Source organism: Somniosus microcephalus, chromosome 22, assembly GCF_052327205.1.
Source record: "Somniosus microcephalus isolate GS21.2 chromosome 22, FLI_Smic_1.0, whole genome shotgun sequence".
Lineage (NCBI taxonomy): Eukaryota > Metazoa > Chordata > Chondrichthyes > Squaliformes > Somniosidae > Somniosus > Somniosus microcephalus.
Window position 1 is genome coordinate 7,023,729 of NC_141008.1, and position 21,684 is coordinate 7,045,412.

The following is a 21,684-nucleotide window of genomic DNA, read 5'->3' on the forward strand; positions in this document are numbered from 1 at the left end:
ATTATTAAACTTTTTGATAGAGTAGACTTTTTAGACTTAATAAAGTATTTTAATTCTTCTTTTTAAAATAATGTAATCTCATTTTACAGTGAGAGTGTTTCCATTTGTGGGGAAGAACAAAACTAGAGGTCGTCAATATAAGAAATCCAATCGGGAATTCAGAAGAAACTTCTTTACCCAGAGAGTGGTGAGAATGTGGAACTCGCTACATAGAAACATAGAAGATAGGAGCAGGAGTAGGCCATTCGGCCCCTCGAGCCTGCTCCGTCATTCAATGAGATCATGGCTGATCATCCAAATTCAGTACCCTGTCCCTGCCTTCTCCCCATATCCCTTGATCCCTTTAGCCTCAAGAAATATATCCAACTCTTTCTTGAATATATTTAATGAACTGGCCTCCACCACCCTCTGTGGCAGAGAATTCCACAGGTTCACCACTCTCTGGGTGAAGAAATTCCTCCTCATTTCAGTCCTAAATGTCTTACCCCTTATCCTTAGACTATGACCCCTGGTTCTGGACTCCCCCGCCATCAGAAACATCCTTCCTGCATCTAGTCTGTCCAGGCCTGACAGAATTTTATAGGTTTCGATGAGATCCCCTCTCAATCTTCTAAACTCCAGTGAGTATAAGCCCAATCGACCCAATCTCTCCTCATATGTCATTCCTGCCATCCCAGGTATCAGCCTGGTGAATCTTCGCTGCACTCCCTCCATGGCAAGAACGTCCTTCCTCAGATAAGGCGACCAAAACTGCACACAATACTCAAGGTGTGGTCTCACCAAGGCCCTGTACAACTGCAGCAAGACATCCTTGTTCCTGTACTCAAACCCTCTCGCTACGAAGGCCAACATACCATTTGCCTTCTTAACCGCCTGCTGCACCTGCATGCTTACCTTCAGCGACTGGTGCACAAGGACACCCAGGTCTCGTTGCACTTCCCCTTCTCCCAATCTATTGCCATTCAAATAATAATCTGCCTTCCTGTTTTTGCCACCAAAGTGGATAACCTCACATTTATCCACGTTATATTGCATCTGCCATGCTTCTGCCCAGTCACCCACAGGGAGTGGTTGAAGCGAATAGTATAGACACATTTAAGGGGAGGCTAGATAAGCGTATGAGGGAGAAGGGTTACACTGATAGGTTTAGATGAGGAAAAACGGGAGGAGGCTCGAGTGGAGCATAAACACCGGCATGGACTGGTTGGGCCGAATGGCCTGTTTCTGTGCAGTATATCCGACGCTTCTGAGCTGCACCCATTCTGTTGCAGAAAGTTGGACTGTAGAGCCCTTTGATAATGTTTGATGTGTAAGTTACACTGTGGCGCCCTCTTCAGGCACAGGCAGGTGCGGACTCGGGAAAGGCCATGGAGGAAGTTTGGGGGCAGGAAAAGGGGAGCAAAGGATTAGCCCATTTTTTGGTGTTATTTGGGAACAGGCCAGAGGAAGATCAGACCTACATTCTTATTCTCAGGGGATATAGACACGTACTTATTACACTGCAACACCCCTCCCACTATCACAGCGGAGGCACATCACCACCAGGCAATGCAGTGAACTGTCACAAGAGACTCGGTAATCCTACTGAAGGCCACTCCAAACACCAGGAACCATGATGGGGAATGTAAACTTCTTGTCTGTCAAACAGAACGACATTTTACATGAACATGTGTTGAAGGACATACAAGCATGTAACTGCCTCTGTGCACACACCCAGCTTTCTCTCCTTCTGTCTCCTGAACACATTCATCTTGGTCGTGTCCAGCATACTAGACCTTGGACCGTCCCTGAGGTTTGCAACCATAAAAGGCTCTGGGTCTGAGCAGACATTAGATTTAGTTTCCAAACACAAACTGCCCATGATCGTGATCAGTCCAATTTAATTATCTCTTCAGATTCTGTCGTCCTGGGGTTGATTTTCAAGTTGCCAGTGGGGTGTAAAGCTGGCGTTGAGGATAGCAAGCAATGGGCATGAAAGTTGGGCGGTTTCTATAACAGGCGGACAATCCACCGCGCCAGGCTTTAGGTCTAGGAGGCAAATTGGAATTCCAGCTCCACATGTTTTACATTCCTAATCCTCACATCCCAACCGTGGACTGTTAACCGATCTCAATCCACGGAGCTCTCTGAATCCATTCAGGCAGAAATACTTCCTGTCAACAGGAAGTAGAGGCAGTTTCACTGGAGGACATGAAGAGGGGCCACAGGTACTCACCATCTGAGAGCAAGTCACAGCTGCAAGGAGGAACTTCGGGTAATTCCCTACTGGGCATGCTCACTGCATGTGGGCAGGAATTCAGCTCCAAGTCCTCTTCACTATCTCTGCAAAGGAATGGAGGCAAAACTCAGGCAGGACAGGAAATTCGGATTTATATAAACTCGGCCTTTGCATGCAGGAGTGGCTGTTTGGTTTAAGGCTTAACATGAATTCTTTAAAAAAAAACAATGGTAAGCGTCAATAAGCTGGAAGACATAGGCCTAGATTTGGGCGAGATAGCGAGGAAACAGCCGGGAAGATCGGGCAGCACTCACTCCCTGCCCCACCTTGATTTTCCTCCCCCACCATTACTGCCACTGGTCCGCCGTGTGCAAGTGCTGGTGGGGAGGGGAGGCCCAGGTTTTCGGCCCACATCCCTCCCATTTGCTGCTCTTGCTGCCAGTCTCCAGGACCCTTGAGGGGAAGCCTGGTGGGAGTCCCCGAGATTGTGGTGCGAAGACCCCGAATGGAGGGAGAGGGTCTTGGAGTGATCTCCAACTTGGCCCCAAGCACCTACCTCTGAACTCCTTGGTCAAGCCCTACGAACACTTGGGCTAATTGCCAGCAGTTAGTGAATGGGAAGAGAAGGAAGGGAAGGAACCAAATCCTGACCTGATGGCTTCCCTTCTTTTTCTTCATCTCTGGCATTCTTTATGGCCTCTCTCCCAATGATTTGAGGGGCCTCTTCTATACATGAGGCGAGTGGTCTCAGGTGAGTCCTCCTCCTGTTCTACTCCTAATTGTTGAGATGAGATGCAGCAATAGCCACATTGAAGCCGAGGCCCATATTAGGTGAGATGACATGTTTGTGTGACATTCAGATGCTGAGATGGGAGGAATCTTTTGGACTGAACGCATGCAAGGAAGTGAGCAATAGACCACTTCCAGGTCAAGGCTGGGTGAGCAAAGTGCACCCCACTGCCTCATGGGCATTCATGGTAAAGTCTGTAAGTAGATAAAGACTGTGTGAGGGCAGGTAATTGTGTATGTCTAACATACACCGTATGATGTAAGATGGTGATGGGTATGTGTATCTGATAAGGTCATTGTGCAGCATCCTGGGGTCAATGTGACACTAAATTGCTGCAATATCAGTAAATTATTGAATAAATCTGAAGAGTAACTGGAACTTAGTGTTATACAGAGAGCTGCCACATTGGGGTTTGTGTGACGTGTCCAAGCTGAACTAGTTTATTTGTCATTTATTTGTGAGGGATCATAAAAACAAGCGCAGCAGAAAAAGCCTTAACTTGAAAGAGGGAAATCCTGAATGGACTGTACCATCATTTGAGTAAGGTTTTGAGGTCTGGATAAAAAGTCCAGAATTTACTGATGATTTCTACACCCCAAGTCTTTGTTAACTCTGTGCTAAATTAGATGCTCTGAAACTTTTTTGTTTCGTTTCAGTTTGATGCGTTTTTTAAAATTCTGTCAAAATACCAAAGGAGTTTAAAAACCAGATAATCATAGAAACATAGAAGATAGGAACAGGAGTAGGCCATTCGGCCCTTCGAGCCTGCTCCGCCATTCAATGAGATCATGGCTGATCATCCAAGTTCAGTACCCTGTCCCTGCCTTCTCCCCATATCCCTTGATCCCTTTAGCCTCAAGAAATATATCCAACTCTTTCTTGAATATATTTAATGAACTGGCCTCCACCGCCCTCTGTGGCAGAGAATTCCACAGGTTCACCACTCTCTGGGTGAAGAAATTCCTCCTCATTTCAGTCCTAAATGGCTTACCCCTTATCCTTAGACTATGGCCCCTGGTTCTGGACTCCCTGGCCATCCGAAACATCTTTCCTGCATCTAGTCTGTCCAGACCTGACAGAATTTTATAGGTTTCGATGAGATCCCCTCTCAATCTTCTAAGCTCCAGTGAGTATAAGCCCAATTGACACAATCTCTCCTCATACATCATTCCTGCCATCCCAGGTATCAGCCTGGTGAATCTTCGCTGCACTCCTTCCATGGCAAGAACGTCCTTCCTCAGGTAAGGTGACCAAAACTGCACACAATACTCAAGGTGCGGTCTCACCAAGGCCCTGTACAACTGTAGCAAGACATCCTTGTTCCTGTACTCGAACCCTCTTTCTACGAAGGCCAACATACCATTTGCCTTCTTAACCGCCTGCTGCACCTGCATGCTTACCTTCAGCGACTGGTGCACAATAACACCAGTCTCTTTGCACTTCCCCTTCTCCCAATCTATTGCCATTCAAATAATAATCTGCCTTCCTGTTTTTGCCACCAAAGTGGATAACCTCGCATTTATCCACATTATAGTGCATTTGCCATGTTCCTGCCCAATCACCCAACCTGTCCAAATCATACTGGAGTTTCACGACATCCTCCTCACAGCTTACCCTCCCACCCAGCTTTGTGTCGTCTGCAAATTTGGCGATATTACATCCAATTCCCTCGTCCAGATCATTAATATATATTGTGAACAGCTGGGGTCTTAGGACCGATCCTTGCGGTACCCCACTAGTCACTGCCACTGGAGATCATGGCCCAGAAATTCGGGTCTCCATGGGTGAGTACGCACGGGGTACTCACCCGTAAGCCCAATGGAAGTGCCGGTTTCCTGCATGCACTGCGCACGCGCGGGAAACTGGCACTTCCGTTCCTCTGAACGAAGGGGTTCAGAAGTCAAATGTGTGCGCGGGAGAGGCTGCGCGTGCGCATCGAACTTAGTTTTTTTTTGCAGGTTTTCCCGGGAGGGTAAGCCTGCAGGATTTACACATTTAAAAAGCAGGCATAAGGCCTGCTTTTTACAAGGTAAGTGGTGAATTAATTAAAATTAAAACTTTTTTCCACAGGTTTATTATTTTTAAATACTTTAAAGCAAGGTAAGTTTATTTTTAGTCCCGTTAGAATATAAAATTATTTTTTTCAAAAATTTAAATTATTGTTTAAAATAGTTATTTAATGTAATTTGTAGTTTATTTAAAAAATGTGATTTAAAAAAAATGTATTTGAAGGTTTACTGCTATTTTGGGGCCGCAGTATTTATAAGTCTTGACAGCTCTTCCTGTCAAGACGTTTAAATGGAGCATTCCCTGCTCCGATTGGCTGCCCATGGCCCACGTGATCCCAGGGGACGCATCGAACTAACTGCGCCCCTGGGATACGCAAGCACTGCGCGCCGGCAGTTGGAGGAGGCCCAGGATCGGAATTCCACGGGAGCCCACAGCTCAACGGCCGGCGCGCAAGGTAAGTGCAGGTCGGGGGCGTACACCCGCGGGAAGCCCCCGACCCGAATTTCTGGGCCCATGTCTTCAACCAAAGTAAGTACAAATGTTGTGAAGATTCATTCAGCTGTCTCCATGGTTACGTAAACAACGCTGTGTGACTGGCTCATTTGTGTGTGTGACTGGCTGCCCCTTTTGAATTTAGCTAACAATATTCAAATCATTAATGTGTGGCTGAGTATTTAAGAGTGGAGACTGTTTAAATCATTGAGTTGGTTTGGAACTTTCAAAGACATAGATTGGGCCATTTAACTCCTGCAGTTAGTAAGAATAACTGTATATAGAAAGGTTAGTTATAGCATAGAGATTGGAAATATTCATTATTTTCCTTTTCGTGAAATAGTATAATAAATCTGTGTGTAGTTATTTATGCACTTGTTCATTTATTAATGAATAAATGTGTTTGATAGTTAAAGCTCTGATGTTCTGAAGCACTGCTGCTTATCAGAGGCATGAGAAAGATCCCGTAGAGGCACAGGATAGATCCAGTAACCTCACAAAATATTGCAGAAAGGTTTTCATTCTTGGTAGAGGCACAGGATAGATCCAGTAACCTCACAAAATATTGCAGAAAGGTTTTCATTCTTGGCCACATAATCAAAAGTTACCTAGACATCAGGGCCACTGAAGATAGTCCTGGGGCTGTGAGAATCTGAAAACCCATCCATGGGATTAAACTGAAATACAGCAGCTGAAGTATCTAGGACAAGAAGGGTAGAAAAACCCAGAAACATAACAGGATCCTTACTGTTACAACCTGCCTGGTTAGATGCCAACTCAGAATAATATTCTCTTCACACCCCAAGGAAAGCTCCATGGGTTTGTGAGAGAGCATTGGACCCGGGAGTGTTTGGTAGTAACCCAGGGGAACTCCTCTGATCATGACTGCTGGCAGACTTTAACTAGTGGAAAATGGATACTGGCTTGCTCTTGTGTAATTGTGCACCCTTGCAGATGAGTATAACCCACTGATCCCACTTTATCGACCCAACGAGCTTCCTGGCCTCACGGCGCTCTGCGGCATTATGTATTTTTGCAGGAGCCCTCGATTGTTCTACGAGCCAAGTACTACATTGAAAGCTCTCTTCCTTAGCCTGCTCTTCTCAGTTACCTCACATGACTCTGCGTGGCAGGAGAGTGGCTTGCGGGCTCCAGCATCAGTTTGGCTGCACAGACGATAAAATCCTTTCATGCTGTCTGCACGGACACGCTATCTAACTCCTTGCTAGTAAAGTTCTTCAAACACCAGCTACATATATTGTACTTCCTGCATGAACTGCAGAACCCTGTGGCTGTGCTCCCTGTAATTAATCACACGTTAAGAATTGTTTCCAACACTCACACTCCTGCTCTATAAAACTGAGGGCAGACTAGTGAATCAGCAGCCTGGGCGGGCGGAGTGTAAAACGAGCTGCCGATTCGTTATCACCCATTCTGTGCTACAGCCCAAAACTATCTGTAGCATCTGTAATAAACAACAAATGCCATCGACCACAATCCTTACACCTCACGTCAGCTTGCATTTTGTGCGGTATATCTTTCTCTGTAACATATTTCCACTGAACCCTTCTGTATGTCCAAATATCTAAGCAGAGAATTCCCTTGGTCCTGTAACTGGCAGTAAAGTTCCTCTTACCCTGGATCCATGCAGTCCTGAATGTCAGCCACCCACGAGTGTTTCTGTAAAGAGTCAATCGTCTCCAGGATGTACTCCGCACCATTCTCCACCTGTCATACAACAAATCACAGAGTCTTTCCAGGAGTCTAGGATTTTACACCAAAATATAATCCCACGCATACAGTTACATTATTTTCAGTACATTAGACAATGTTTCTGTGGTTCTGCAACTCTTTCTTTCTACTCTGTGTTAATTAGTCAGCAGACCCGCAGAATGCTTAATGGAGGTTCATATCCAGCACAGGTCAAGGGTCAGGCAATACAACTGCATGACCTTGTATCAGCAACCTATACCATGGGACCAGCCAATATTCAAAGCCGCAGCTGGAAGCTGTCAGTGTTAGTGTAATGGTGAAAGGAATCCTTTCCAAATGGTTCAACCCTAGTAAATTACAGCAAATATGCGACCTGCTTTTTTATTGTGTAACTCGACGATATGATATTTCTTGGACACTGGGACCACCCAGGTGGACTACAATGGCCTTTATCAGTCTTGTACCTTCCATCGTTATTGCAAAGCTCACAATGAGATTTTAAGGTATAGTCTATTGTTTAGATTTGGCACTTGCACAACTGGCTGCAATGTACTTTGAGGTTATAATTTCCAAATGTCATTACAATAGATGTTGATGAAAATTATGCTTCCAGAGGTAAGAAATTACCATTCCCTCCCCCCTTTAAGAGGAGAGTGCCTATTATAGGAGAAACCTACCTCACCCATCCATTATTGGATCTAATAGCAACAGTGGCAATGAGAAACATTTCCAGAATCAAATTATAGCTAGACAACCAGTTCTCAGGGCTCATAGGAACAAAGGAACAGGAGAAGGCCATTCAGCCCCTCGAACCTGCTCTGCTATTCAAATCATGTCTGATCTGTACCTCATTTATATAGCGCCTTTACTGTAGCAACGTCCAAGGCACTTCACAGGAGCGATTATCAAACAGAGTTTGACACCGAGCCACGTAAGGAGATATTAGGACAGGTGACCAAAAGCTTGGTCAAATAGGTCGGTTTTAAGGAGCGTCTTCAAGAAGGAGAGAGGGGTAGCGAGGCGGAGAGGTTTATGGAGGGAATCCCCAAAGCTTCGGGCCTAGGCAGCTGAAGGCACGGCAACCAATGGTGTAGCAAAGAAAATTGGGAATGCGCAAGAGGCCAGAATTGGCGGAGCGCAGATCTCAGAGAGTTGTCAGGCTGGAGGAGATTACAGAGATAGGGAGGGGCGAGGCCATGGAGGGATTTGAAAACAAGGCTGAGAATTTTAAAATCGAGGCGTTGCTGGATCGGGAACCAAAGTAGTGTGGCGGTACCACTGGTTGTCCCTTACATTGAGACACATAATTCCCTTTAACTTACCTTACTGTATGTTTAACTTACCTTTTGGGGCCGTTGCCCTTTTAACTTACCTGTTGGGGCCATTGCCCCGTTAAGACGCGCCCTAGCGTGCTGACGTCACGTCACGTACAACGTGATGTGCGTGCGCCGGCACAGCCCGGCCTAGCGTCTTCGGCCTCAACGGCCAGCCGACGGGAGCGACGCGATCTTCCGCTCCTGCGGCAAGCACCGGCACAGCCCGGCCTCCCGACTTCGGCCTCAACGGCCAGCGATGCAACAACGCGCATCACGTGACGCCCTAAGCACAGGAAACGCGAACAACGTGATGACGCCACAACACAAACGCGATGACGTCATCACGCTCCCCACAGGACTGCGAACTCAGTCCTCGTGGAGTCCCCGCTGGGACAAGACCTACACCACGGTGCTCCTACAGTCAGCCATCTTACCTGCCATCTTACCTGATGTAATTAGTCTGTTCCTGTAAATAAACAACTTATTTATAGTTCGTCAAAGTCAAACTCTCTTATTTAGTGGCGATCTACACGAACCGCTACTAGCCAAGGAAAAGTTCAGGGTTAGGGCAGGGGGTCCTTAGGGGAAGTTTGGCCCGGTGGACTAGGGGAAGGGAGGGAAGTGGTAGAGGCAGCTGAATGGATGGTCTCAATCTTAGTGACAAAGAAGTCCATGAGCTCCTCACACTTGTTGTTGGAGGTGAGAGTGGAGGAGGCAGGGGAGAGAATTACTTGTCCTCGGGCTCCAGGGGCTGAATGGCCTAATCCTGTTCCTATGTTCCTCTGATCACTGTAAGTGTAAAGGGAGTATGTTAGATACCCCCAAGGTGGGGATAGATATGTTTGGAGTTAGTTTTGAAATTGGAAGTCAGCATTCAGCTTCATGGATACTCAAAGATACAGATTCCCAAAAGCTAAACCCAAAGATAATGGAAGTCTCACCATCACAGTGTGCCCCGCTCTCTGAGATGATGCTACCAATTCTAGACATCCAACATTTTCACTGAACATTTCAAGTAAATATTCCCATTATACGTTAAACCCGTGACAGTAAGAGGGAAGAAATAAATAAAGAATGTGGATGGCCTCAAAGTTAAATAAGTTGGAGTGTAAAAAAACAGCTGGATGTATGTTGTTAAAGTGTTCACCCCAGGTACTTGGTTTAAGGTCTGTTGTGCTTTTAAAAATCATTTCAATGGTCTCTTTGAAATGATTGTGGGTAAAAGGTCGAGATTTCAAAAAAAATTCTTTACATCAGGGACCACTAAATGCACCATTAATTGATCCTTTCCAGGAAACCTAGTAGACTCTTAATTATAAAACACCCAAAGTCAGCAAATCCTTGCCTGAAGCCAATTGCGATGCTCCTGGTGGGACAGTGTCTAACTGTACACACAGAAGCAGAAACTCTTATTAAACACTTTATAAAAGGCTCCACTGATAACTCCGATGGTTCAAACAGTGAGTGACTCAGTCATGTAGTCCAAAAAATTCTCAGGTTTAATCCCTGGTATTCCGAAGTTAGCTGTTCTCTGTCAGGGTTCTGGCAGGGGGTTCTACAATTGGCCTCAGTACCCTGGGTTAGGAATAGCCCAGTGCCCCTGGAATCAGAGCATTGAGAACATTGCAAGAAAACATCAGCCAAAACAAAGGGGCTTAAAAACTAGATCAGGCAATCTGATTAGCCCAGATTGGACTCGCACCAAAGGGTATGCACAACCAAGACTTGGTGTGCTATGGATACTCTACTTAACCAGCACTGTAAATTAAATCAGAGCTCACAGGCACTTTTCATGTGTTTGTGACCTTTAACTCTTAGCAGCAGTGGCCGAGCTGGGTTTGGCCGAATGGGGGAGAATGAACTCAAGATTAGGCCGACTTGGCAGTGTTAAGTCTGTGTGTTATATTGAGAATTACTACACAGACCACAAGAGTAAACTTTAACAGGTCTTTACTAGTCGAAGGTCAGGGCGGAACTGCCCAATAAATCATTACACAGCACTTATGTGGTCACCACCGGTATTACAGTATACAGCAGCCAAGATAAAGTAGTGCAACCCTTAAATAGTTCTCTTAAAGGTGGAACGGTTACATACACTACAGGCAGGAAGGCGACTGAGCTGAGAACCGGGGAATGCCAAAGTTACCCAGTCTGAGGGCTGAGTGGGGAACCACACTGGGCCCAGCCTGGAGACTGTAGACAGCTGGTTCCTGGAAGCGAAATGGAACGGTCACTCAAAGCCGTGTTGGATGACCTCAAAATGTTTATGGGAGGTCATGACCCCGCCGCTGGCTCCACCAGTGCTGAGCAAGGATGTTTATTTAGTGTAACTGGCCATCATTGTATTGATATGGTCCAGAACTGGGAATGTGGCTTCGTCGTGCTGCATGGGATGAATTTGATAGAACTCACTCTCAACATTGAGCCATGTCTCCGTGTGCAAACCGTCCAAATGGAGTCAAATAAAAGGAGAAAGAAAAAGGAATTGGGATGATGCCAGATGTACTATTCTCAAAAACCGCAACCCAATGAGAGCTCTCTGATTGGGTGCATGTGTCAGGTATCGCTCCACACACTGAACATAAGAATTAGGAGCAGGAGTCGGCCATAGGGCCCTTCGAGCCTGCTCTGCCATTCAATAAGGTTCATGGCTGATCTTCGACCTCAACTCCACTTTCCCGCTGGATCCCCGTATCCCTTGATTCCCCATGAGTCCAAAAATCTATCAATCTCAGCCTTGAATATACTCAATGACTGAGCCGCCACAGCCCTCTGGGGTAGAGAATTCCAAAGATTCACCGCCCTCTGAGTGAAGAAATTCCTCCTCATCTCAGTCTTAAATGGCCGACCCCTTATCCTGAGACTATGCCCCCTAGTTCTAGACTCTCCAGCCAGGGGAAACAACCTCTCAGCATCTACCCTGTCAATCCCCCTCAGAATCTTGTATGTTTCCATGAGATCACCTCTCATTCTTCTAAACTCCAGAGAGTATCGGCCCATTCTACCTTCTCATTCCCAGGAATCAATCTAGTGAACCTTCGTTGCACCGCCTCCAAGGCAAGTATATCTTCCCTCAGATAATGAGATCAAAACGTGCCCAGTACTCCAGGTGTGGTCTCACCAAGGCCCTGTACAATTGTAGCAAGACGTCCTTACTCTTATACTCCAACCCCCTTGCAATAAAGGCCAACATGCCATTTGCCTTCCTATTTGCTTGCTGTACCTGCATGCTAACGCTCTGTGTTTCCTGTACGAGGAGACCCAAATCTCTCTGAACACCAACATTTAATAGTTTCCCACCATTTAAAAAATATTCTGTTTTTCTATTCTTCCTACTAACGTGAATAACCTCACATTTCCCTACATTATGCGTCATCTGCCACCTTCTTGCCCAATCACTTAACCGGTCTACATCCCTTTGCAGGCTCCTTGCGCCCTCCTCACAGCTTACTGTCCCACCTAGCTTTGTATCGTCAGCAATCTTGGATAAATTACACTCGGTCCCTTCATCTAGGTCACTGATATAGATTGTGAATAGCTGAGGCCCCAACACTGATCCCTGCGGCACCCCACTAGTTACAGCCTGCCAACCGGAAAATGACCCTACTCCCTGTTTTCTGTCCGTTAACCACTTCTCTATCCACGCTAATATATTACTCCCAACTCCTGAAAGAGACTTTTAAGATCATGGAAAAGTGATCCCATTATAAATCAGATAAAGTGAGCCGAGGGCAGCCACCCTGCACTCGGAGGCCATGAGGAAGCTGCTGAACCAACAACAAGACATCAAATATTTATTTATTCCGAGTCAATTTCTGTGGTGTTAAAGGGGAGTCAAGAGCAAGAATAGTCTTCAACTAAAGTGGGGCGATTGGACCAGCAGGTGGCATTCAGTCCTCATTTTAAAATCATACATTGTGTCCTTAGTTTTTATAGATAATACTTTGATTTTATGCTATTATTTATAGTTAAATAGCAACATTTTTAGCAGAGAAGTACAGTTGGTTGGAGCATGGGAGTTTCTCTGCAGTTTGGTGAGAAGCTGAACTGAGGCACTACAGCAGCACCACTGGTGGGAGGGTGTAATTACAGCCACAGATTTTAGAATGGGAAATAGGGACACAAAAGCTTGAGGTGCTGGCTGCCTTTAAGTGGCGTCTGGCCCCACCGCCCTCCTCCCCCACCCCCCACGGGGATTCCAGCCATGATCGGATTTCTAGGCCGATCAGCTATAAAATTATAACAGAACTAAATGTCGTACAGGCAGGAAATACATAAATATATATACTACAAAACACGTAATGTTGTAAATTCACATTTAAGAAAAAGTTCATGAGCAATGCCAAGGGGGATCAATACTTAAGCGATGAGCGTTAATAAAAGATGTGCCTCGTTACCTGTGGTGTGATTGCTGATCTGGTGCGAGGGGATCAGAAGCCACTGGTCGGTCGCACCATCAGCCTTTACCCTAAGTGCCACACTCACCTTCAGCACAAATGTGTTGTCTTTATCCGGCATTTCCAGTGGCATTGTGGTCCTGACTTCCACGATCGCAGAGAGCGGGATGCTGACTCTGGGCTTTGTAGACTGTCAAAGAAAGGAACAGGTTATTGTGGGTCAGCAAAGCATCTGGCAGAGATCAGGCGTTGGCCAAACAATGGCTTCTCTGGGTGGTCCTTGTGGTATTCTCGTAGAGCTCAACCCAGATGGCCTTAACAGAGAGTAAATCCCACTCTTACTCTCTGCTCACAGCCGCACCACTTACAGCCTCTTACAACCGGGTGCTCCGGTTTCCTCCCACAGTCCAAAGGTGTGCGGGTTAGGTTGATTGGCTATGATAAATTGACCCTTAGTGTTAGGGGGATTAAATACGTGGGGTTACGGGGATAGGGTGGGATACGTGTTGGTGTAGGGGTTATGGGGATCGGGTGGGATATGTGTTGGTGTAGGGGTTACGGGGATCGGGTGGGATATGTGTCGGTGCAGGCTCGATGGGCCGAAATGGCCTCTATCTGCACTGTGGGGTTTCTGTGATTTCTGTGATAATCACAACATTAACATTTTAGACATCTCAGTCTTTTCATTTAAAATCATTCTGATGTGTTTCTCACCCATTTTTTTCCCTTTCGTCACTTCCCTTTCTGCCCGGCCAGGATTACGACTGAAAGGACCATGCAGGTTACCCGTGAAATCTCCGCAGCTCCCGCCTGTGTCACCGTGTGCCCAGTCAGAGAGGAGCGTCTACTGATTCTTGCCACCCTGTCACCGGTCAGACAGCAGTCTCCTTGATCTCATACCTGTGGCAGGCAGGTTGGCCCTAGTCCAGAGCAACTTGAAGTCAATAGAGAAGCAAATCGGGCGGAGTGTAAAACGGGGATGTGATTGGCTATCGGTTTTGCCCAGCCGCCCATGAGGAATTTATACCGCACCGTGTGAGAACAGCGGGCACCGTGTGATGCCTAGTACACAGCAGTGCCACCCAACAGGGCTTCACTATTCTCAGAGGATCCTCAACTATTGTTTCTACATCTTCAAGTACTGGCCTCTCACAAAACTTCCCATTCATAATAATCTTGGAATGAACAAAAAAAGAAAGATTGTAGCCTGGCCATGTGTTTGATTTTTCTAATGCCAAGAATCATTGTGCTGGGCTGACTACTGCAGGGGTTTTCGGGTTGGGATTTCCTGTGCAATCAGATAATAATAACAGCACTGTAGGAATGTCTAGTTCCTATCAAAAGACTGAGGTCCACTCAGGCGATCAAATAAACAAGGTTTAATGAAAACTAACAGAGTTTAACAGATAATTACAGGAGAACATCGAATATAGGTCTAGTCAGTTCGGAGGCTCCACGAGGACTGCTTGGGCGGTCCCGTGGCTGATGTCATGACGTCATGACGTTTTTCCCGCCGGTGGGGGATCACGTGATGAACGGCGCGGCGTCATCGCGTTTACCCGCGCTATTAAAGTGATCACGCTCTGTACGTGTAAACAGTGAAAACAAAGATACAGACTCAGGCTGTAGCTAACATATTATTAAAGGGAATTATATACAATTGATCGGAGTCCCTTAGTGGCTCCGCCACATGCGCCCCCAGAATTGTCTTTAACAGCAAAAGTAAAACGGCGAGGAGGCCTGACAAGCCTGTCAGATAGACTTCTGTAGCCTTGAAGTGGAAGCTGATGGACGGCGGGCGAGCTGGCGGGGGGTTGCGTTTGATCTGGTACGGCGACTGTGGGTGGTCGGCCACGTTTCGGCGGTTGTGCGATCTCGACTGGGCGGTCAAGGTCCAAGTGAGCCGGCTTCAACCGGTCAACCGAAATGTGGTCCGGTTTACCTCTGATATCGACCGAAAAAGTTTTGTCTCCCGGCTCTATCACGCGGAAAGGACCAGTGTAAGGGGGTTTGAGCGGATCCTGATGAGCGTCGTGGCGGATAAACACATAGTCGGCATTCTTCAGCTCCGTTGGGACGTGGGAGCTCTGCAAGCCGTGACGTGACGTAGGCACTGGAGCGAAACTTCTGGCCGCCTCCTGGTGGCTGATGAGCTGCTGGGATGCGGACCATGGCTCTGTTGGAGTCGGAAGGAAATCCCCTGGTACGTGTAGCGGCTGGCCATATACGAGCTCCGCCGAGGACGATTGAAGATTTTCTTTAGGCGCCGTCCGAAGACCCAAAAGGACCCATGGAAGCCTGTCCACCCAGCCCGCGCCTTGAAGGCTGGCTCGCAGTGCGGCTTTGAGCGACCTGTGGAATCGTTCGCACAGGCCGTTCGCCTGTGGATGGTAGGCAGTGGTGCGATGTAGCTTGACGCTGAGCCCCTGAGCCACAGCGTTCCAGAGCTCAGAAGAAAACTGCGGCCCACGATCAGACGAGATGTCCGCTGGTACCCCGAAACGGGCGACCCAAGAGGAGATGAATGCCCTGGCGACGTCTGCGGAAGTGGTGGATGACAAAGGAACCGCCTTTGGCCATCGAGTGGTGCGGTCCACCATTGTAAGAAGATGAGTAAACCCGTGCGAAGGCGGAAGTGGCCCCACCAGGTCCACATGCACATGATCAAACCTACGTTCCGGAACAGTGAAAGTGGCCAATGGAGCCTTGATGTGACGCTGCACCTTGGCCTTTTGGCAGACCACGCAGGTGTTTGGACGACATCAGCCACTGCGAGGCATTCATGCCAGGGTGCGACAACCCGTGTATGGCGTCAAAAACTTTTCGCCGCCAGGCGACCGGCACGATAGGGCGAGGATCTCCTACGGAGATGTTGCAGAGCAGCGTAGTGCCCGCGGCATGGAATTTGACGTCGGCCGCTTGGAGGCTAGAGGGGTTGGTTCTGTAAGATTGGGCTTCCGGATCCGAGGCTTGATCCGCAGCCATGAGGGCATAGTCGATGCCGAGCTGGACTGCGTGAACGGTCGCGCGGGAGAGGCAATCCGCCACCAGGTTGTCTTTACCGGACACATGCTGAATGTCATTGGTGAATTCTGAGATAAACGTCAACTGACGTTGTTGCTGAGCTGACCACGGTTTGGCGGTCTTGGCCATAGCGAACGTTAGTGGCTTATGGTCCACAAAAGCCGTGAACGGACGCCCCTCTAGCAAGAACCGGAAATGGCGGATGGCCAGAAAAAGGGCCAGTAACTCCCGGTCGAACGTGCTGTACTTCCGTTCGTTTCGCCGTAGTTGACGGCTGAAAAACGCCAGCGGTTGCCACGTCCCATGCACCCACTGTTCCTGCACTGCGCCGATGGCGTAGTCTGACGTGTCGGTGGTAAGGGCAATGGTGACACCCGGCAGCGGGTGCGCCAGCGTGGTTGTGTTGGCTAAGGCGCCTTTTGTGTCGATGAACGCCCGGTCCATGTCGACCGTCCAGCTAATCGGATCCTTGCCGGACTTGCCCTTGAGGGCCTCGTACAGGGGCTGCATGAGCAGAGCTGCATTAGGGACGAACCGGTGATAAAAATTTACCATCCCGAGGAACTCCTGTAGGGCCTTGACGGTCTGCGGGCGCGGGAACAAAGTAACTGCCTCCACCTTCGTTTGCAGGGGAATTGCGCCGTCCGATGTGATGCGATGGCCTAAGAAATCAATCTGCTGCAGGCCGAACTGGCACTTGGCCGGGTTGATGATCAAGCCGTGTTGACTGAGGCGTCTAAAGAGGGTGCGCAACTGGCAGATGTGTTCCTCTTTATTAGGGCTGGCGATGAGGATGTCGTCAAGGTAGATGAATAGAAACTTGAGGTCCCGAAGCACGGAGTCCATCAAGCGCTGGAAAGCCTGTGCAGCGTTCTTCAATCCAAACGGCATCCGCAGAAATTCAAACAGGCCGAATGGGGTGATGACTGCAGTTTTCAGGACGTCTTGTGGGCGCACGGGGACCTGGTGGAAGCCACGGACAAGGTCGACTTTTGAAAAAATGGTATTTCCCGCCAAATGGGCAGAGAAATCCTAAATATGAGGGATCGGGTACCGATCAGGAGTAGTGGCGTCGTTCAGGCGTCGGCAGTCGCCGCAGGGTCGCCATCCGCCACCAGGTTTCGGAACAATGTGGGGAGGCGAAGACCAGGGACTATTTGACCGGCGAATAATCCCTAGCCGCTCCATCGTGTCGAACACCGCTTTCGCAGCCGCGAGCTTGCCAGGTTCGAGGCACTGGGCCCGTGCATAGACCGGGGAGCCAGTAGTGGTGATGTGATGTTCGACACCATGTTTCGTGGCCGTGGAAGAGAAAGTGGGTCTGGTCAGGTCTGGGAAATCTCCGAGGAGGCGAGTGAAGTCATCCGGAGGTGGGAACGCACAGGAGACAGTGCGCGACACGGCGTTACCGCGGTGGCACGGGATGGAGTGAAAAGTGGCCGCATTGATCAACTGGCGGTACATCCACCAGGAGGCCATTGGCGCACAAAAAATCTGCCCCGAGGATGGCTTGAGAGACTTTGGCCGTGATGAAATCCCAGTAAAACCGCTGGCCGCCGAAGCACACCTGGACCCGCCGGCTTCCAAAGGTCCGAATGGCCCCGCCATTAGCCGCCTCGAGGGAGGGGCCATGCCCCCCGGCTTGTAGATCAAGATTTGACGTGCATAGGATGCTACACTGCGCCTTGGTGTCGCAGAGGAAACGTCAACCAGATAGGGAGTCGGTGATGAAGAGGAGTTTTCCTGAATTACCGATTGCCATCGCAGCCGCGGGGCGCTCGTTATAACTGGTCCTCCTTCGACAGGGTGGCTGCTGTTTTTTTTTGAGCGAAAAGCTGCAGGGATGGTGGCAGCATCTTGCTTTCGCGCCAAAACGGGCGTGGTAGAAGCACAACCCCGCAGGTTGAGGAGCTGGAGCAGCGTCTGTGGGGGATGGGCACCTCGTGGCAGCGCAGTACTGCTGTGTCACCGCGAAGATCTTGTCCGCTTCGGCAGCCAGCTCTGTGCAGTCTGTGACTTCCGACCTGGCTAGGGCAGCCTGAACTTGCTCCGGTAGCTGGCTGAAGAATAGCTCCCTGAAGAGGAAGCATTCCGGTTCGGAGCCTAGGAGCGTGAGCATTTGGCTCATGAGCTCGGACGGCTTGGAGTCCCCGAGGCCGGGCATAGTTAGCAGCCGGCGGGCGTGCTCTGACTTTGTGAACCCGAAGACCTGTAACAACCGTGCCTTTATCGTTTCATACTTGCGATCTTCTGGTGGATTACCAAGCAGGCTGACGATCCGCGAGGCTGTGGCGCTGTCGAGGGCGGAGACCACGTAATAGTAACGGGTCTGATCCGCAACGATGTTCCTGATTGCGAACTGGGCTTCAGCCTGGATGAACCATGCGGCTGGCTGTTGCTCCCAGAACTGTGGTAGCTTCAAAGCAACGGCGTTCGATTCCATGTTCAGTAACTTCTGCGAAAACCGTTCGCAAAAGTCGGGGACACCAATGTAGGAATGTCTAGTTCCTATCCAAAAGACTGAGGTCCACTCAGGCGATCAAATCAATGAGGTTTAATGAAAACTAACAGAGTTTAACGGATAATTAAAGGAGAACATCGAATATAGGTCTAGTCAGTTTGGAGACTCCACGAGGACTGCTTGGGTGGTCCCGTGGCTGACGTCATGACAGCATCACGTTTTTCCCGCCGGTGGGGGATCACGTGATGAACGGCGTGACGTCATCACGTTTACCCACGCTATTAAAGTGATCGTGCTCTGTACATGTAAACAGTGAAAACAAAGATACAGACTCAGGCTGTAGCTAACATATTATTAAAGGGAATTATATACAATTGATCGGAGTCCCTTAGTGGCTCCGCCACAGCACAGTATTAAAGAGAATGTGGCAGTGTGGAGAGGAAACTGGTTAAAGCACAGTAAACAGAGTCGTGGTTAATGGACGATTGTCAGACTGGAGGGATGTAAACAGTGTGGCCTAGAAATTCGGTGGAGGCCCAAACGGGGCGCCAAGCTCGCCTGGGCGCCGGAATTACCGCTGCGAACGGAGCAGTTGCGCCCGCCGGAAATTCAGCTTGAGCGCCCCAAGAGGGACGCGGGGCGCTGCTCAAGGTGCCCCGCGTCCCTCTTGGGGCGCTGAAACTGAATATCGCAGCGCAACGTGCGCGCTGCGGTACTGCAGGCCTTCCTCCCCTACTTAAGGGGGAGGGGCCTGCACCAGCGCGATGACCGATCGCGAGTGCCAGCAAAAGAGCCCGGCACCGAGGAGAAGTGCTGGGCCCTTGGGACACAGCTGGCACTGCCCGGGGGGGGAGGGGATCAGGGAGCCGGGGACGGAGGTGCTGGCAGGCGGCCACCAAAAAAAATGGCCGCCCCGCACCTCCACCTTAATTTGCGCCACTACCGCCACAGGTAGGCCCCGTGAACCGGGCGCGATTTGCGAACGGCGTTACAGAGGTGGGCGCTACCAAATATCGCGATCGGGGCGGTAGCGGGGCGCTGTGCACACCGATGACATCATCGATGGCGGCGCAGCGCTACAGGCTAATGCCGCCATTAGTGCCCCGCTAAATATCGTGGGAGGCGTGGCCAGTGGTGCTAAAGCCACTGAGTGCCCTCTTTAGGCGCTAACTGGTGGCGCAGCCCACCGAATTTCTAGGCCTGTGTCTTCAGGGGTCAGGGCTGGGACCATTGCTCTTGCCAATATATATAAATATAAATGATCTGAACTTGGGTGTATTAAAATTGCAAACTACATAAAGATAGGGACATGGTTAAATGAAGAGGACCGTAAGGAGGACAGGGACAGGTTAGTAGATCGGGCAGATTAATGGCAGATAAAATTTAATGTGGATAAATGTGAGGTGATACATTTTGGGAGTAAGAATAAGGACAGGAAATGTACATTAACAAAAGGAGCCGAGGAGCAGGGAGACTTGGGATTCAGATACACGAATCTTTAAAAATGGGAGGAGAAGTTGATAAAACTGTAAAATAAATCATAGGTGACAATAATTTTATAGATAGAGGTATAGAGTGGAATCTAAACACAGGAATTATGTTAAACCTGGACAAACCATTGGCTAGACTGCAGTTCAAATAGTTTTAAACACTTTACTTCAGGGAGGATGGCAAGCTTCTGGAGGGGGTGCAGAACGGATTCACTGAGGTGATACCTGGGATGAGAGGCTTTAGTTATAAGGAGAGACTGGGGCTCTTTTCATTACAGCAAAGAAGGTGGGTTAAGAGGAGAACTGAGAAGGGGAATGAGAGGGGCAAACAGAGTGCATGAGAAGAGGGAGCAGCGGGTAACATGTAAGGGAATCCAAAAGACTTTTATGAACAGACAAATGTTGAACACCACTTGGAAGAAGCACTGAGGGTAGCAAGGGCACAGAATGTACTCTGGGTGGGGGATTTCAACGTCCATCACCAAGAGTGACTCGGTAGCACCACTACTGACCGAGCTGGCCGAGGCCTGAAGGAAATAACTGCAGCAAATGACGAGAACACCAACATGAGGGAAAAACCTACTTGACCTCGTCCTCACCAATCTACCTGTCACAGATGCACCTGTCCATGACAGCATTGGTAGCAGTGACCACCACACAGTCATTGTGGAGACGAAATCTTGTCTTCACACTGAGGGCACCCTCCATCGTGTTGTGTGACACTACCACCGTGCTAAATGGGATAAATGGAGAACAGATCTAGCAGCTCAAAACTGGGCATCCATGAGGCGCTGTGGGCCATCAGCAGCAGCAGAATTGTATTCCACCACAATCTGTAACCTCATGGCCCGGCATATCCCGCACTCTACCATTACCATCAAGCCAGGGAACTAACCCTGGTTCAATAAGGAGTGTAGAAGGTCATGCCAGGAGCAGCACCAGGCGTACCTAAAAATGCGGTGCCAACCTGGGGAAGCTGCAACACAGGATTACATGCATGCTAAACAACAACAACAACTTGTATTTATATAGTGCCTTTAACATAGTAAAACGTCCCAAGGTGCTTCACAGGAGTATTAAAAGACAAAAAATTTGACACCAAGCCACAAAAGCAGAAATTAGGGCAGGTGACCAAAAGCTTGGTCAAAGAGTAGGTTTTAAGGAGCATCTTAAAGGAGGAAAAAGAGGTAGCGAGGCGGAGAGGTTTAGGCAGGGAATTCCAGAGCTTAGGGCCCAGGCAACAGAAGGCACAGCCACCAATGGTTGAGCGGTTATAATCAGGGATGCTCAAGAGGGCAGAATTAGAGGAGCGCAGATATCTCGGGTTGTGGGGCTGAAGGAGATTACAGAGATAGGGAGGGGCGAGGCCATGGAGGGATTTGAAAACAAGGATGAGAATTTTGAAATCGAGGCATTGCTTAACCGGGAGCCAATGTAGGTCAGCGAGCACAGGGGTGATGGGTGAACGGGACTTGGTGCGAGTTAGGATACAGGCAGCCGAGTTTTGGATGGCCTCAAGTGGGAGGCCAGCCAGGAGTGTGTTGGAATAGTCAAGTCTAGCGATAACAAAGGCATGGATGAAGGTTTCAGCAGTGGATGAGCTGAGGCAAGGGCGGAGACAGGTGATGTTATGGAGGGGGGAACAGGCGGTCTTAGTTATGCTGCGGATATGTGGTTGGAAACTCATTTCAGGGTCAAAAATGACACCAGAAACAAAAAGTGGAAGCAGCATGCTATAGACAGGGCTAGGCGATCCCACAATCAACGGATCAG

General features: G+C 48.8%; 1 protein-coding gene across 4 annotated transcripts in view; it reads right to left on the reverse strand.

Annotated features, from left to right (window-relative positions):
* Positions 1-21,684, reverse strand: part of sh2b2 (SH2B adaptor protein 2) — a 249,364-nt gene that overhangs the window by 73,455 nt on the left and 154,225 nt on the right. For all 4 annotated transcript variants that reach the window (XR_015073195.1, XM_085964144.1, XM_085964142.1 and 1 more), the window contains 3 exons: positions 13,025-13,126; positions 7,147-7,238; positions 2,216-2,322 (listed from right to left, as the gene is read on the reverse strand). Coding sequence is in view for 3 of the 4 variants with exons in the window: in XM_085964144.1 (XP_085820270.1) it covers positions 2,216-2,322; positions 7,147-7,238; positions 13,025-13,126 (301 nt within the window). In the remaining variant the exon portion in view is untranslated. The remainder of the gene's footprint in view (positions 1-2,215; positions 2,323-7,146; positions 7,239-13,024; positions 13,127-21,684) is intronic.